Below are 15,404 nucleotides of genomic sequence, written 5' to 3'. Positions count from 1 at the left end.
AGGTGGACAATGGGGCAGGAAAGAATGGTGATCAGGGAAATGTTTCTGCAACTCAACAGGGTCCTTTAATGATTTTATCAAGTGGAAAGGTGGTAGGTAATGTGGCAGGTAAGGGTAAGGAACAATGGAAAGAGGTAAGGGATAATAGAGCTAAGAAGACCACCAGTCCAAATAGGGTACAAATTGCTAATGGAAAAGAATTGGTACCAGTTGCTCAAGGTGAAAGACAACAGGTGCAACTGGGAAACAAATTTGCATTGCTGGGAATTGAGGCAGATGGTATTGATGTAGAGAATGAGGTGCAGAAGTAGGCTCAGGAAACATGGAATATAGGTGTTGAAGAGGCAGGTCAGAATAAACAATTGGCTCTAATTGATAAGGTGCAAAAAGTGATTCAATTGGATAAAGTGTCCCCTGTTAGGGGGGGGGGGAATCCAGGTACAACACAAAAACTGCAACATCAAACAGGTAATACTGCTGAAAACTTAAATCGAGTAGCTCCAGAATTCTACTTAAACTCAGCTGATTTTGGATCAACTAATGGTAGAGCTGAATCAAACATAAGGGGAAGTGACAAAGAAGTAACAGGAGGCAAGGAATCTACAGCTCAGTGGGTGCAAAGAGCTTTCAATGTCAATGCAGGGGGTATTACTGTGGGAGTGAACACTTTTTGCCAAGATTTTCCCTCACAAGACACTTTGGTGGAAAAGGAGCTGGCCAATAATCCAGAAATTCAAACTAATGATACTATATTTCTTAAGGTGACTGACAGAGTACAATGGAGTGGAGGTAGGCTGTGGTCTAATCAAAGAGAGGAGGATTCAGATGCAGATGAGGTACCATTAGGTGCTCAAATTGATTAGGAGCCAATACAAGAAGAGAAGGATGATGAGGAGTAAAGTGTAAATGGAAATACCATTGTCACAATTGAAAACAAAGCAGATGATAACAATACAAAGGCAAATATTGGATCACAGGAACAATTAGTAAATAAGAACTCACAGGATAAAGCTGGAATTCATGTTCAAATTCCAGAAGGAATAGGTATTGATGATGTGGATCCTGGAAGAACAAGAGAAGGTGCAAACCAAAATATTGCAAAAAATAGGCAGCAAGAAGATACAAAGGCTGGGAATGCTGGACAGAACAATCTTACCTCAATCATAACAAAAATCACTGTTCCATTGGAGCAGAATCAGCTGAAGTTACTGAAGAAAGGGGGAGGATCAGGCTTTGATGAACAACTCACAACAGCAATTAACTGGGGCCACTGGTGATGAACAAGAGGATAATGTTGCAGAAGAAGAAGTATTTAAAATAGGCCATGACATGGATCAAGAGTATACAAATCAGAATTTTCAGAATATAGCAAGGCAAGGGGATTTATCTCCAAGGCAAATTGAAAAGGCTAAATCTGCAGCAAAAGGTAAAAAGAAACAACATAAGGAAAGTAATACTGCCCCTACAGGTGGTGTTCAAACAAGAAGGACTCTTACCAAATCTCTCAACCAGTAATGGATGCTCTCATTTGGAACATAAGGTCAGTAAACACTCAACTGGCATTTGAAAGGCTGATCAAAATGCATAGAAAGAACAACTATGAGTTTATAGGATTGATGGAACCCATGCAACAAGCTAGGACATTAGAAAGGTACAGAAACATAATAGGATTTGCACAGGCTATTTCTAATGTGTCAAACAAGATATGGGTATTCATTGATGAGGTTTTTGAAGTCACAGTAATATACAACAGGGTCCAGCAGTTAACTCTAAGGCTTTATCATACAGACTCTCATGTAGAAATTGTTCTTACATTAGTATATGCCAAGTGTAATGCCATTGAGAGAATAGAATTATGGGACTCATTGTATACTATGGAAAGTGATATGAATGTGCCATGGTTGGTAGGAGGTGACTTCAATGTCATATGGGACGAGGAGGAAAAGTTTGGAGGTCTTCCAATACATATAAATGAAATTGATGATTTCAGGCACTGCATTAACACCTGCAATCTTTTTGATCTTGGATTCAAGGGTAGTATTTTCATATGGTGGAATGATAGGGCAGAAGAGGATTGTATTTTCAAGAGGCTAGATAGATGTGTAGCCAATTCTGAATTTCAACAGACTTTTCCAGGTATAGATGTACAACATCTACCTAAGATAGGGTCAGATCACAGTCCTTTGCAACTCAAGTGTGACATAGAGACCCCTCCAATGAAGAAGCCATTTAGATTCCTGAATCTTTAGGTGGAACATGCATCTTTCAAAGAAGTGGTGAAGGAGAACTGGAAGGCTAACTTTAGTGCAAATCCATACATCATCTTTAATCACAAGCTGAAGAAAGTAAAGAAGGCCTTATCAGTGCGGAGCAATGGGACTTTTGGAGATATATTCCTGAAGATAGCCAATTTGGAAGAAGTTTCTCTAGTTCATGAAGCTGAGTTTGAAGCAAATCCCACAAAGTTAAACAGACAAAGACTACAAAAGGTACAGGCAGAATTAATCAAACTTTTAGCTTTAGAGGAAAAATACTGGAAACAAAAGGCAGAGATATCTTGGTTCAAGGATGGAGACAGGAACACCAAATTCTTCTATGCCAAAGTAAGAGGTAGAAGGAAGAAGTTGCAGCTGAATAGAATTCAAAACAATCAAGGAGTGTGGATTGAAGAGGATGAAGAAATAGTTGCAGAAGCAATCAAGTTCTTTGAAGATCAATTTTCTGAAAATACAATTCCTACCTCTTTCCACATCATAGACAATGTTCCTGCATTGATTGACATGGGGCAGAATGAAGATCTAATAAAGCAGCCTACTATGGAGGAAGTTAAGGCAGCTGTGTTTGGATTGAATGGAGACAGTGTAGGAGGGCCTGATGGCTTTACAGGTAAATTCTATTAGCCAGTTTGGGACATCATTGGAGGGGATATATTTGACATGGTGAGAGAATTCTTTAATGGTCATGATTTACCAAAATGTGTGACTCATAACAACCTTGTTTTTCTCCCAAAGAAGAAAGAGGTATGCACATTTTCTGATTTAAGACCTATCACCCTTAATAATTTTTCTAATAAAGTGATATCGAGGGTGATACATGAGAGGCTGGTGGGGCTATTACCTACTCTAATATCTAAAGAACAGTCTGGTTTTGTTAAGGGAAGGAGCATTGTGGAAAATATTCTTCTAACTCAAGAGATTGTCACAGATATGAGACTTAGAATAAAGGTAGGACCTAATGTTATTATGAAGCTTGACACGACCAAGGTGTATGACAGATTATCCTGGCTATTTCTGACCAAGGTGTTAAGAAAAATGGGATTCTCAGAGAGATTCATAGGCATGATGTTTGGTACAGTGTCTAATAACTGGTACTTAGTCTTAATAAATGGCCAAGTTCATGGGTTTTTCAAATCTTCGAGGGGGTGAAGCAAGGGGATCCATTGTCTCCTACATTATTTATTTTAGCTGCTGAAGCATTGTCAAGGGGCCTTAATGCTTTGCATTTGAATTTATACTTTTGTGGCTATGGCTTACCTAAATGGAGCCCAAAGATCAATCATCTTGCCTATGCAGATGACACGATTATTTTCTCATCATCTGATGCCACATCCCTTAGACTCATCATGGAGGTACTTGCAACATATGAATCAGCATTTTGGCTGTTGGTAAACAAGGCAAAGTCAGCTGTGTATCTTTATCATTTAACAGATGCAGAAGTGGCAGACAAAGTGGAGAGGGTCACAGGAATAAAGAGGCAAGATTTTCCAATTATATACCTGGGATGTCCGATTTTTTACTCAAGGAGGAAGATGGAGTATTACTAGCCTATGATCACCAAAGTATTGGACAGACTACAATTGTGGAAAGGCAAGCTATTGTCCATAGGTGGCAGGGTAGTACTCATTGCTCATGTACTGCAGAGCATGGAAATTCACTTGCTATCAACTGTAAACCCTCCAAATTATATGATCAATTGATTGCATAAGATCTTTGCTTAGTTTTTCTGGAGTAGTTCAGTCACAGGGACCAACGGGCATTTGGCATCATGGGCCACTCTATGTATGCCACAGGATGAAGGGGGGTTGGGTTCAGGTCTCTTCATGATGTGGCAAAAGCTCTCTTTTGCAAACTGTGGTGGAATTATAGAACCAAGCCTAGTATTTGGAGTTCTTTCATTAGCCAAAAGTACTGCAAAAAGCTAAATTCGGTGATAGTACCATGGAGGACAGGGTCTCATGATTGGAGAAAGATGCTGTAGTAAATGGACTTGATTGAACATCAGATCATGTGGCATCCAAGAACGGGCTCCTCATTATTTTGGTATGACAATTGGACAGGTTTGGGGGCATTGTATTTCTTAGTTCCACAAGAGTTTGGTGTTAATGAATCTGTGCATAAGGTGTGGGATGTGATAGAAGGTGGAGAGTGGAATGCAGAAAGGCTATTTCAAATACTACCTGAGGAATATGCAGAACACATCATAGAGATTATCCAGCCACCTATAGAACAAGGGGTTCTTGATGTACCTTGCTGGATGCTGGAATCTAGAGGTTTCTTTAGTGTTAGGACAACTTGGGACTATTTGAGAAGAAGATCAGAACCAATGTCAGCATGTTGGAAGATATGGGTGAAGGGATTGCCATTCAAAATAGTTTTTTTCATGTGGAAGGTGTGGAGAAATAAGCTACCACTTGATGCTTTTTTCAGAAGACTAGGGTACCTAATGGCATCCAAGTGTTGGTGTTGTGTAGAACCAAAGGAGGAGACAACACAACACATGTTCTTTACCTCATATGCAACAAACAAAGTGTGGAAGTATTACCTTGGATATGCAGGCATTGCAACAGAAGGACTTACATTGCATCAAGCTATTATCAAATGCTGGACTGCAGATGTAGTACCAAGATTGAAACCAATCATCCAAGCCTTGCCATCTGTAATTGTATGTGAATTATGGAAGAGAAGAAATAGTTACAAGTATGGAGATGCAGTCACTATCAATAAAGTGATTTACCAGATATCCACTACTATGCAGTCACTCATCAAGGTAAGGAAACTAGGAGTTCAGCAGGTTCCTCACAGGTGGCCAGACACGTGAAAGATGATAGAGCAATTCACACCAACCCTTAAATACACAAAGGTGCTATGGGATTTCCAAGAACAAGGTTGGGTGAAAGTCAATACAGATGGAGTTTCTAGAGGCAATCCTGGTAGGAGTTCTATTGGTTTTGTTCTAAGAAACGAGGAGGGAGATGTTCTGTATACATGTGGCAAGGAAATACAAGAAGGTTCAAATTCAGTTGCTGAAGCAAAGGCCATTTATGAGGCTATGAAGTTCTGCGTGCAACATGACTATGCTCTGATAGACTTGCACACAGATTCAATGTTATTAAAGAAGGCATTAACTGGAGAATGGAATCCCCCATGGGTAATAGGAACAATGGTGGAGGATATTAGAGAACTAATGAATAGAGCTAATGTAAAATTGTCTCACACCCTCAAAGAAGGCAACCAGTTAGCAGATCACATTGCAAATTATGCACTAGACAATGGCCCTATGGAGTGTCATGGATTTGAGGAGTTGGATTTACAAGGGAGAACGTTGGTGAATTCAGACAAACTACAATGCCCATGTATAAGAGTTTCTGTTGCAAGGAGATAGGCAGGAGTGGAGAAGGGGTATCAAAAGAGGAGGAAGGGCCAAGGAACTCTACAGATGATCACCATACGCAAATCCTTAGGGAAGAGAGTATGGTGAGATATTTTACTAACATGATTTTCTTTTTTGCAGGTGATACGTCTATGCAGTACCTTTTAATGAAACTCTAGATAGCGATATTAGTGCATTGCACTCAATCCGTGAAAAGCTGGGCATGCAGCAGAGGTCTACCTAGCTTTTGTTTCTCTTTTTATGCACACTTGGTTCCTTGGACAAGTAAGAATGGGAACAAAAGATTCATGGTGGATTTACTCCTCAATGTTTTTAAAATACACATCCAAAGAAAGAAACCAGCTACGAGAGGCATCAATAAAAGGATGGAGATCATCACTTCATGCATACATGAAACAACATAGCAAAGTTCAGACATAGAGTTGCAACATACCTCACTTGCAGTTAAAAAACACTGTATCTACTGGTACAAAGCTGAAGGACAAGCAAGGAACTCAACAACGAGCAAAGGAACAACATACGTTACTGGAGTCATACACAACATAATTGAAACAAATACACTTTCAGTAAGCCTCACTTGGCACAGTCATATGACTGAATTGGGTTCGAATGGCGTTACCAAGTTCGAGTGCAATGCTTCTTTGATCAGGCAAGGAAATAACTTGTGTCTTTTCTGGGCAGTGGCTAACCAACAACAATTGCAAATTCAACACAAACACAAGTAAAGAGGCCATGCATGCAATTGCTGGGAAGTAGCTAGTAGAATGCAACTACATCTGAATTGTTTTTCCTATGTAATATCATTTCTGAGGTTATTCCTCAATATTGATAATAGGAGTCCTATCACATGCACATGTTCAACACGGATATATAAGGCAGCTGAATTTTGGGAACAAATGGATCAAGAGGAAGCAAATATGTCGTAGCAACGGAATGAACAAGGACTGTTGACACTCAAATTGGATGTAGCAGCAGGGAAAGTTACTGTAGCCATGCACCATAATTTGGCACAATTTCCATGGGTGGTATCAGCATATGCTCATTCCCTGGAAGGAGTACAAATTATAGGCATAAGCATGGTAGCAATGAGCAGTCATCTAATGAAACAAAATGTGGTCATACTGGGCTGTTGGCAATCACTTCTGGGAGAAATGGAGACAAGCTGTGGTAAATCACCAATGTACTCCAATACTCCTATACTACAAGAATGGCTCAACGCACTGGATAGGAAACAAGCATGGTGGAGATTACACGATTTAATGTAAAACTGGGCACGAGCAACAGAGGTCTGCCTAGGTCTTTGTCCAATTATCTGCACGTCTGGTTCTTTGGACAAGTAAGAATGGGAACAAATGATGCTTGGTGGAATTACTCCTCAATGGTCCTAAATAACTACACATCCCATGAAAGAAACCAACTGCAGAAGGCATCAAAAGAAGACGGGAAATCACACGAATCTCTCCTACAACAGGGCATGCAAACACATGGTTGACAATGCTGGAAAATCCACTTACTGAGAAATGCAGGCAACTGATCAAGGAAGATACATAAGGAAGTAGGTTGTTTGAATCACATGCATATTGAGGAAGCTAACATGGTATGGAGCAGGACTGATAGAAAAGAAGGCACACACGATGGGAAGCTGGACAATCTATGGAACATCAATGCAATGCAGGTTGTCATGAACTGGATCAATATGGTAAAGGAAGAACAAGGAACTGGTATACTCAATGTTGAGGAAGGTGCAGAATCACAGTTGATACATCAGTGGAAGCACGATCAAGAATTTGGCAAAACATCATGTTTCAATGTTCTCAAGTTTGAAGACATTTCTTGGCTAGTTTTTATTTTTGATATGCAGTATTTTGTTAGAGGTCATAATGTGATATCAATGTTGAGTACAATGCTCAACATTGATAGTAGGAACTATGTAATTGTCAAAGTTTATCATTTTCATCATGTAAGACCTCCTGACATCTTGTTCTCGTTTTTTTGATTTAGATATATAAAAACTAGCCCTAGGTTATGCCTAGTGGATTTCTTAAAAAGAAAGCGTGGCCAAACATGCTATTAGTTCCTTAATAGAGGCCTAGATGACCAAGTTTTACTTGAGTCAATATTTTGAGTAAAAGACCTAGGAACGGGGATTTGATGGTTCCAATAGGTTTGTATGATGATTTTGACTTAGGCGTGTGTTCGGATCAAGTTTCAAGTGATCTGGGAGTGTTTCGACGCTTAATGTTGAAAGTTGGCACATTGGAGGTTTTCAAGTTCTTTAAATTTGGCGTAAAGTAGAATTTAAGGTTATCAAGGTCCAATTGAGATTTCAAGCTTGAGAATAGGTCCATATGGTAATTTATAAGTTGTATGCAAAATTTGCCGTCATTCCGAGTTGTCTAAGTATGAGTCATTGCGTGTTGCTAGTTGAAGAAGTTTGAAGTTCACAAGTTGATTAATTTAGTTTTAAGGTGCGATTCTTCGTTTTGACGTTTTCTTTATGTGTTTGAGGCTACAAGCAAGTCTATATTATGTTTATGAACTTGTTAGTACAGTTAGAGGGGGGTCCGGGTGGCTCGAGTGAGTTCCGGACAACCCGGAGCTAAGTTTAATTTCTACAATTTTGTTGTTCAAGTTTCCTTCTTCGTGAGCGCCAAAAATGCCTCGTATTTGCGATGACAGAAATGGGACTAGGGACTTTTGTTCTATGTGTTTGCAATAGAAGGGTTGCTATCACGAAGCTTTTTGAACACTAGCCTCCGCGTTTGCGATTCCCTGGTCGCATTCGTGTAGAAGGCCTAGGGCTGGGGCTGGGCAAGTCAAATGCCCTTCAAGTTCACGAAGTTGTGCAGGGTCTGGTCAATGCGTTCGAGTAGGTCTTCTTTCGATCGCGAAGAAGCTTTTTACGGGCTTTGGCAGTTTTGCCTTCGTGATCGCGGGGGCATTTCGCGATCGCGTAGAAGGAAGACCTAGGCAGAAACTTGATTAAAAATGGGACTTAGGCTCATTTTGTTCATTTATCTCAACTTGTGGCTGATTTTAGATTTCTTTGGAGAGGGTTTTTCATCTAGCACCTTGAGGTCAGTAATCTCTACATAATGTGAGTTTAATACATAGATTATGGTTAAACTTTTACATGTAAATTGTGGAAATTTTAGAATTTTGTTGAAAAATATAGGTTTTGGTAAAAATGGATTAGGCCAGAAAAATGATTATGGAATGACTAGAAATTATATATTTGTGTTCGTGAGGCTATGGAAAACATATATTTAGGAAAATTGGGTGAATTTTAGGAAATTTCTAAATTGGGTTGGGTAATTACTCTAATAGTTAAATTATGAACTTTTGAGCATATATTGATTAGTTTGTACAATCTTTGGCTAGTTTCGGAATCCTAGGAACCGGATTGAGGCTATTAGTGTGATTTGTGGATTTATAACGACCTAACCGGTCGTTTTGAGCTCTAGCGTGTCGTTCAACAGTTTGAGGCCATGAGCAGCTTCACTTCAGGTATTATGACTTGTGCGCACGGTCGGAATTGAATTCCGGGAAGTTCAGAGTTGATTTGGAAAGAGAATTCTCATTTTGGAACCTTTAAGTTGAAAGAATTGACTAAGGTTGGATTTTTGAGTAAACAACCTCGGAATCAGGATTCGAAGGTTCCAGCAGGTTCGTATGATGATTTCAGACTTGGGCGTATGTTTGGACCGGGTTTTGGAGGACCCGGGAACATTTTGGCGCCTATTGTGGAAGTTAGCATTTTTGGAGGAATTTCATAAGTTTGGGTTGAAGTGCATTTCAGTGTTTTCAATGTCCGTTTGTGAGTCCGATTTTGGGAATAGCTCCGTATGGTGATTCTAGTATTGGGAGCGCAATCGGAAGTGAATTCAGAGGTCCGTAGATCATTTGGCTAAAGATAGAAATTTGAAGGTTTTTGAGAAGTTTGATCGGAAGTGAACCTTTTGATATAGGGGTCGAAACCCAATTTCGGAAGTTGGAGTAGGTCCGTAATGTCAAATATGACTTGTGCGCAAAATTTGAGGTCAATCGGACGTGATTTGATAAGTTTCATCATCAATGCAGAAGTTTGAAATTCTAAAGTTCCTTAAGCTTGGATTGGGGATAGATTCATGATTTTGGTGTTGTTTAATATGATTTGAGGCCTCGAGCAAGTCCGTAATATGTTTTGGGACTGCTTGGTATGATTGATTGGGGTTCTGGGGGCCTCGGGTGGATTCCGGATGGTTAACAGAAAGTTTTTGGAAATTGGAAGAGGAAGTGCAGAAGTTGTCTTCTGGTGTAACCACACCTACGAGGCTTGGGCCGCAGGTGCGGATCCACAGAAACGTCCAGGAGAGCCGCATATGCAATTTTGGGCTGGAAGTGTAAGGACCGCAGATGCGGTCATCTCGCCGCAGAAACAGGACCGCACCTGCGGGAGTCGAGACGCAGAAGCGAAAAGGGGAGCCGGGAGAGAAATGGCAGGAGCGGCAGAGGGGCCGCACCTGCGGAACTGCAGAAGCGGTCATGTGACCGCAGGTGTGGAATTGCTGGAAGGAATAAGGTCTTTAAAAATCGGGGGTCTTGGCCATTTTTCTCCATTTTCCTCTTGTTTGGGCGATTTTTGGAGAGCTTCAAGAGAGGTATTTCATCATCAAACATGTGGTAAGTTAATTTCACCCCTTGTGAGTTAAATACATGGTTTTGTTAGGGATTTGAGAATGAAAATTGGTAGAAACTTGGGGTTTGAGGGGAAACCTAGAAAATTGATATTCTTGGATTTTGACCACGACTTTAGGTATGAAACTAATAGAAAATCATATATTTGAGTTAGAGAGTTTATGGGTAAACTTTATCTTCGAAAAATTTCCGAATTCGGGCATGTGGGCCCGAGGGCAATTTTGTCAACATTTCAATCGGGGTTAGGAATTGTTATAAATTGGATTGTAATGAGTAATTGAAAATATATTAATGGATTTAAATAATTATAGGCTAGTTTTGGAGCATTGTGCATCGATTCGAGTCTTCGGAAGGGCGTGGAATGCCGGTTATGGATCTTCGGAGCGAGGTGAGCCTCCTTTCTAACCTTATAAGAGGGAATTGTCCCCATAGGTGATATAATTGGTTATGTGCTCCTATTTGTGGTGGCTACATATGCACGAGGTGACGAGAGTCCATGCGTAGCTACTATTATGTGTAAGTCCGGGTAGTCTAGGACCCAAAAACATGCTATACTTGGAATATCTGTAATCTTGTTGGCAGTTGAATTGCTTAAATCTTATCGAATTGGTAAATGAATTTCTAAAAGGATTAAACTTCTTTTTCTTAAATCGCTAAAAGAGAATTGGCTTTTATTTGGATAAATGTTCCCTGATAAATTCTTAATTTGCTGTTTGAGCATGTATTTCTATGTGTACCTACGTCGCATGTATGATTCACGAGCAGGGTGTTTGTTTATTTATGTTGACCACGTCACATGTATGATTCACAAGCGGGGTAATAGATGCATCTATGGTTCGCGTCGTTCAACCCTTGGTAGTGCACATTTTACATTTATATTGGATCGGGCCGTACGACCTCGGCATGATTTGCGCATGCTTGTATTGCTTGCCTTAAGAGTTATTGATATTGATATTTTCTCTCCCCGACTTGAGATAATTGTTAATTAATGGATTATGAATCTGGAGACTTTTAATAAAAAAGAAACTCTTACCTGTTTCTTGACTTATTTGAATTTACTGTTGTTCTTAATAAATCCGTGATTCATCGCATTAATAATATTACTATTGGACTACTAGCAAGTGTCAAAGTCGACCTCTCATCTATACTTCTTAGAGATTAGACGGGATACTCATTGGGTACACGTTGTTTTCGTACTCATACTACACTTGCTATGCATTTTTGTTGCACACGTTCATATGTGGCTAGTGGCTTAGTGGCATAGCGGTATGGTTGATATGGAGACTTAGGTGAGCTACAATTATCGAGACAACTCGCAGCCAGCAGAGTCTTCTTCAGAATATTGTACTGTATTTTCATTTCTGTTCACTTGTATTCCGTATAGTTACTGTATTTTACGTCATTCCCTAGTAAATGCTCATGCACTTGTAACACCGGGTTCTAGGATGATTATGGGGTATCTTGTATTAATTGCTTAACATTCATATTCGATTTTAAACGATTATCTTTTACTAGTAAAATTGAAGGAAAATCATAGTTTTCAAAATTATTAAAACGAGAATTTAATTAAGTATTTTGGTTCGCTTGCCTGATAGCGGTGTCCGGCTCCATCACGACCCTTAGTGGATTTTGGGTCGTGAGAACATGGTATCAGAGCACTAGGTTCGCCTAGGTCTCACGAGTCATGAGCAAGTCTAGTAGAGTCTTGTAGATCGGTACAGAGACGTCTGTACTTATCTTCGAGAGGCTACAGGACTATTAGGAACACCTCCTTCTTGATTCCTCATCGTGAGGCTTTGATTCCATTGAGGCTTATGCCTTTGTTTATTTTCTACTCAATCTTATGCGACGTGAAGCACTTATTATAAATCGGGAATTGAAGAATTGTAATGGTACTACAGATGTGGTGTGGGATGTTTCTCCCGGTATAGTTGGTTGGGCTATTGTCATCGCCTTGCGGAAAGATTTTTCTATCATTCCGGCTAGGTAGTTGTGCCTCTAAGATCTTGGATGCTATGCACAGGTTGATATGATGCTCACTATTGGTTAATTGGCTTGATGGTAGGACACTTGCCTATGTGTTGGGGCGGTGAATGATTTGAAAGGAAGTTCACTCAGTGCGCGATTCAGAGATCTTATATTTCATTTCCAGTGGAGGAAAAACAATTGGCCTTTGAATGTCCAGGTTTGGGGTAATGGAGTAGCGAGACTTGGTATTTTCGAGCGTGGTGGAATTTTCATCTATGATGTAGTGTCGTTGTCCTCGATTGTATGTGTTAAATTTCTGCAATTCGCCTTTGGGGTAAGATATTGTGAAATAATATTAAAGAAATGACTTTTAGATAACGCGGGGTATGGTGGTTCAGGATTGAATCGATGTTTCTAATGTTGATGGCTCGAGAATGGTGATCTTCGGAAAAGTTTAAAGTTAGTAGCGATTTGTGGGTTCAAGTGCTACGAAGATAAATTTTATTTAAGTCAACAACTGAGCAGTAAAGGATGAGGAAGGACATGTGGGGAGTGTCAGGTGGTGGTTAAAACTTCTAGAAGGCCAGGTATAAGAAACAAAGGTCAAGTAGTCGATTAAAGGGGTGAGTTCCGCTAAAGTAGGACAGTGGTAGAGTTGCGTGTGGGCTTTGTGGTATGATGACTACGCACCTTAAGGAGAGTTTGGAATGATTTGGGAATTTTAGTGATTGGTGATCGGGGTCTACGGATTAAATTGAAGTATGGGCTATTATGCGGCAGGAGATTTGATATAGTGGAAACAAGCTGCTTGAAATGAAGAAGGATACAACATAAATTTGAATTGGAAGGATGTTGCCGCACATTTAATTGATGTCCACAAGGGGTGAATGGACTTGTGCAGCTAGGGAGTGAGCTCGAACTCAGGATGGGTTATTGATGTTGTAGTGATTGTACCTCGTGCAGCAGCGTTGGAGGATGTCGGAAAGTGATTTCCACAGGTGGGTTATCTCCAGTGAGCAGATCGGCGATCACATGGTTGGCGAAACTTCTGTGAAGAATTCTATTAGTTATACAACAAAGAGATCGATCATGCAAATGTGGTTGATGATTCAGAGTATAAAGAGGGGTTTTACAGAAAGAGTCTGAGAATTTTGGCGGTTGATTGTGTAAGGTTATGTCAATAAGGGATAAAGAATCCTGGTGAATTCTGGAGTTGTGTAATAGGGGCTTCAAGCTAAGTGGAAGAGTCCTACCGCCTATGATTGGGTTGCATGGTTAACTACTTGAGAGGTTTCTGGTTATTAATATATTGATAGGCTATTTTAGCTACGGGAAAAGAACATAAATGGTAATTTGAGCTAAAGAATTGTTAAAGGTGTGCTATGGTTAACCTTATTGGCTCATGTTCAGACTTGGGGAAGGATTCAGGATTTATGCCTTGTATAGATGCGGGTTTCAAGGGAAGTGATTCTAATGGGTGCTTTGTCGAGAGGGTATTAATGTGCTAGAAGATTAATGGAGTTGATTATATTCGGGGCCAAGTCAGAGCGGGTGGTCTCAACAACAGTTCTAGTGGATTCATAGGGGTAAAAGTGTGGTGCCTAATAATTTCGAGCCTATAGGTACAGTTAAGAATCAAGCTTTGTAGCAGCTTATGAGAATAGGCACAAAATGTTCTATGATGTTTGACTTGTAGTGTAGCATTTGGGAGGTATGAAATGGTTCGTGGGATTTGAGACAGCATGGTCTCGTGATTCAAGGTCACTCGGGATGAGTGCAAATAGAGTGTGTTATGTGTTGAATGAAGTTATTTCTAAGGCAACCAAGGATAAATTAGAAGAAGATAGATTGGTTAGCCATGGTTGAATTGGCATATTGGTGGTAGTGATCAGTTCCTTCAGTGTGCTCAAGTTGTGCAAGTGATTTGTGACGGTACGTGTGAGGCTTGTCGGCCGCCGTAATCGATGATATTCAGAAGTATTCTACTGTTATGGCCTGTATGTGTAGGCGGATCCCGGAAGGGCTATGGTGGCTTAGACCACTACTTAGAGATTTGCATATTCTAGGTTATGAGAATTCACCTGTGTGTTGCTATGGTTCTCCTGAAGTGAGTTAAGTGAAAAGTTTTTCTTATGATGAAGTGTTAATCTATTAGTGGTTCCGGGGTTATGATGAAAATCGTTTTCTATCATATATGGGCATGTTGGGTGTAGTGAGTGGTATGGAATTTGAAGTGAGGATCAAGGTTGCGATTCGGTGTTGACAAGGATGTCACGAGATCGGATGAGTAGGAAAGGAGTTTGGATGTTTAAAGTAAGTTGGTATTGTCCTCAGCGTCAACTGAGATCGGTGTTTTGTAAAAAAGGCTTTGCATCCTGGTTAAGGATTCTTGATCGCTTTTCAGCATTAGTGCGACCGATGATTTGGATGTACATATCTGTTTTCTGTTACGGAAGGTCGTGGGAGCGTGCCCCACGGGAAGGTTGTATAAGTGTGGCATGTAGTCACTTGATTGATTGAAGAATTAAACCAAGTATGAAGATTGTGGTGATATCGTTAGTTTGAGAATTTATGCATGGAGGGCACTCAGTTTATTGGGTTGTGGACTATGGAGGATTACTCCGGTTATGATGGTTGTTCTTGTGTGTTATGATAAAAGGGGACTTATTATGGACCTTTGAAAGGTTATTAGCCTGGTTCAGTGCGATCAGAAATAGCTTGAGGTCTGTGGATGGATTTAAATGTGAATGAGCTCTATATCAGGCCAGATGTGTTCATTTCAGCCATGCGCTCCTTATGGAAAATTAGTTGGGGTGTATTTCATCGTCACCTATTTCATATAATGATGTATTGTGCCGTGTGAGTCGTGAGATGGCTTGGTGAATTTCTTATGTGTTGAGGTTCCGCGCAGAGATGATGTTATATGAGCAAAATGGCTCTCGAGATTCAGATCATATATCGCACCTCAGTTGTGCTTGAGTTTTGTAGCCTATGACGTTATATGTCTCCCCAGGGATGGTATTATGCACTTAGTGTGCTTGTGACCGATATTCGGTATTTTTTGTAACGAGCAATCTAGCTCGGTGTGT

The 15,404-nt window shown here is 40.2% G+C and overlaps 3 protein-coding genes across 3 annotated transcripts; all 3 read left to right on the top strand.

Annotated features, from left to right (window-relative positions):
* The first annotated feature begins 1,514 nt into the window (after positions 1 to 1,514).
* LOC142181905 (uncharacterized) lies at positions 1,515 to 4,201 on the top strand. Its single transcript, XM_075255573.1, has 5 exons — positions 1,515 to 2,144; positions 2,250 to 2,886; positions 3,076 to 3,348; positions 3,465 to 3,753; positions 4,012 to 4,201. Exons 1-5 carry the CDS (start codon positions 1,515 to 1,517, stop codon positions 4,199 to 4,201), a joined length of 2,019 nt encoding a protein of 672 aa, XP_075111674.1.
* A 59-nt stretch (positions 4,202 to 4,260) lies between these two features.
* LOC142181904 (uncharacterized) lies at positions 4,261 to 5,097 on the top strand. Its single transcript, XM_075255572.1, has one exon. The coding sequence runs from the start codon at positions 4,261 to 4,263 to the stop codon at positions 5,095 to 5,097; it is 837 nt and encodes a 278-aa protein (XP_075111673.1).
* Positions 5,098 to 5,100: 3 nt separating this feature from the next.
* LOC142181903 (uncharacterized) lies at positions 5,101 to 5,661 on the top strand. The gene has a single exon (XM_075255571.1). It carries the CDS (start codon positions 5,101 to 5,103, stop codon positions 5,659 to 5,661), a length of 561 nt encoding a protein of 186 aa, XP_075111672.1.
* Positions 5,662 to 15,404: the final 9,743 nt, after the last annotated feature.

The sequence above is a fragment of the Nicotiana tabacum genome, chromosome 6, assembly GCF_000715075.1.
Source record: "Nicotiana tabacum cultivar K326 chromosome 6, ASM71507v2, whole genome shotgun sequence".
Lineage (NCBI taxonomy): Eukaryota > Viridiplantae > Streptophyta > Magnoliopsida > Solanales > Solanaceae > Nicotiana > Nicotiana tabacum.
Note: the sequence above shows the minus strand (reverse complement) of the source record. Positions and strands in the feature narration are given on the sequence as shown.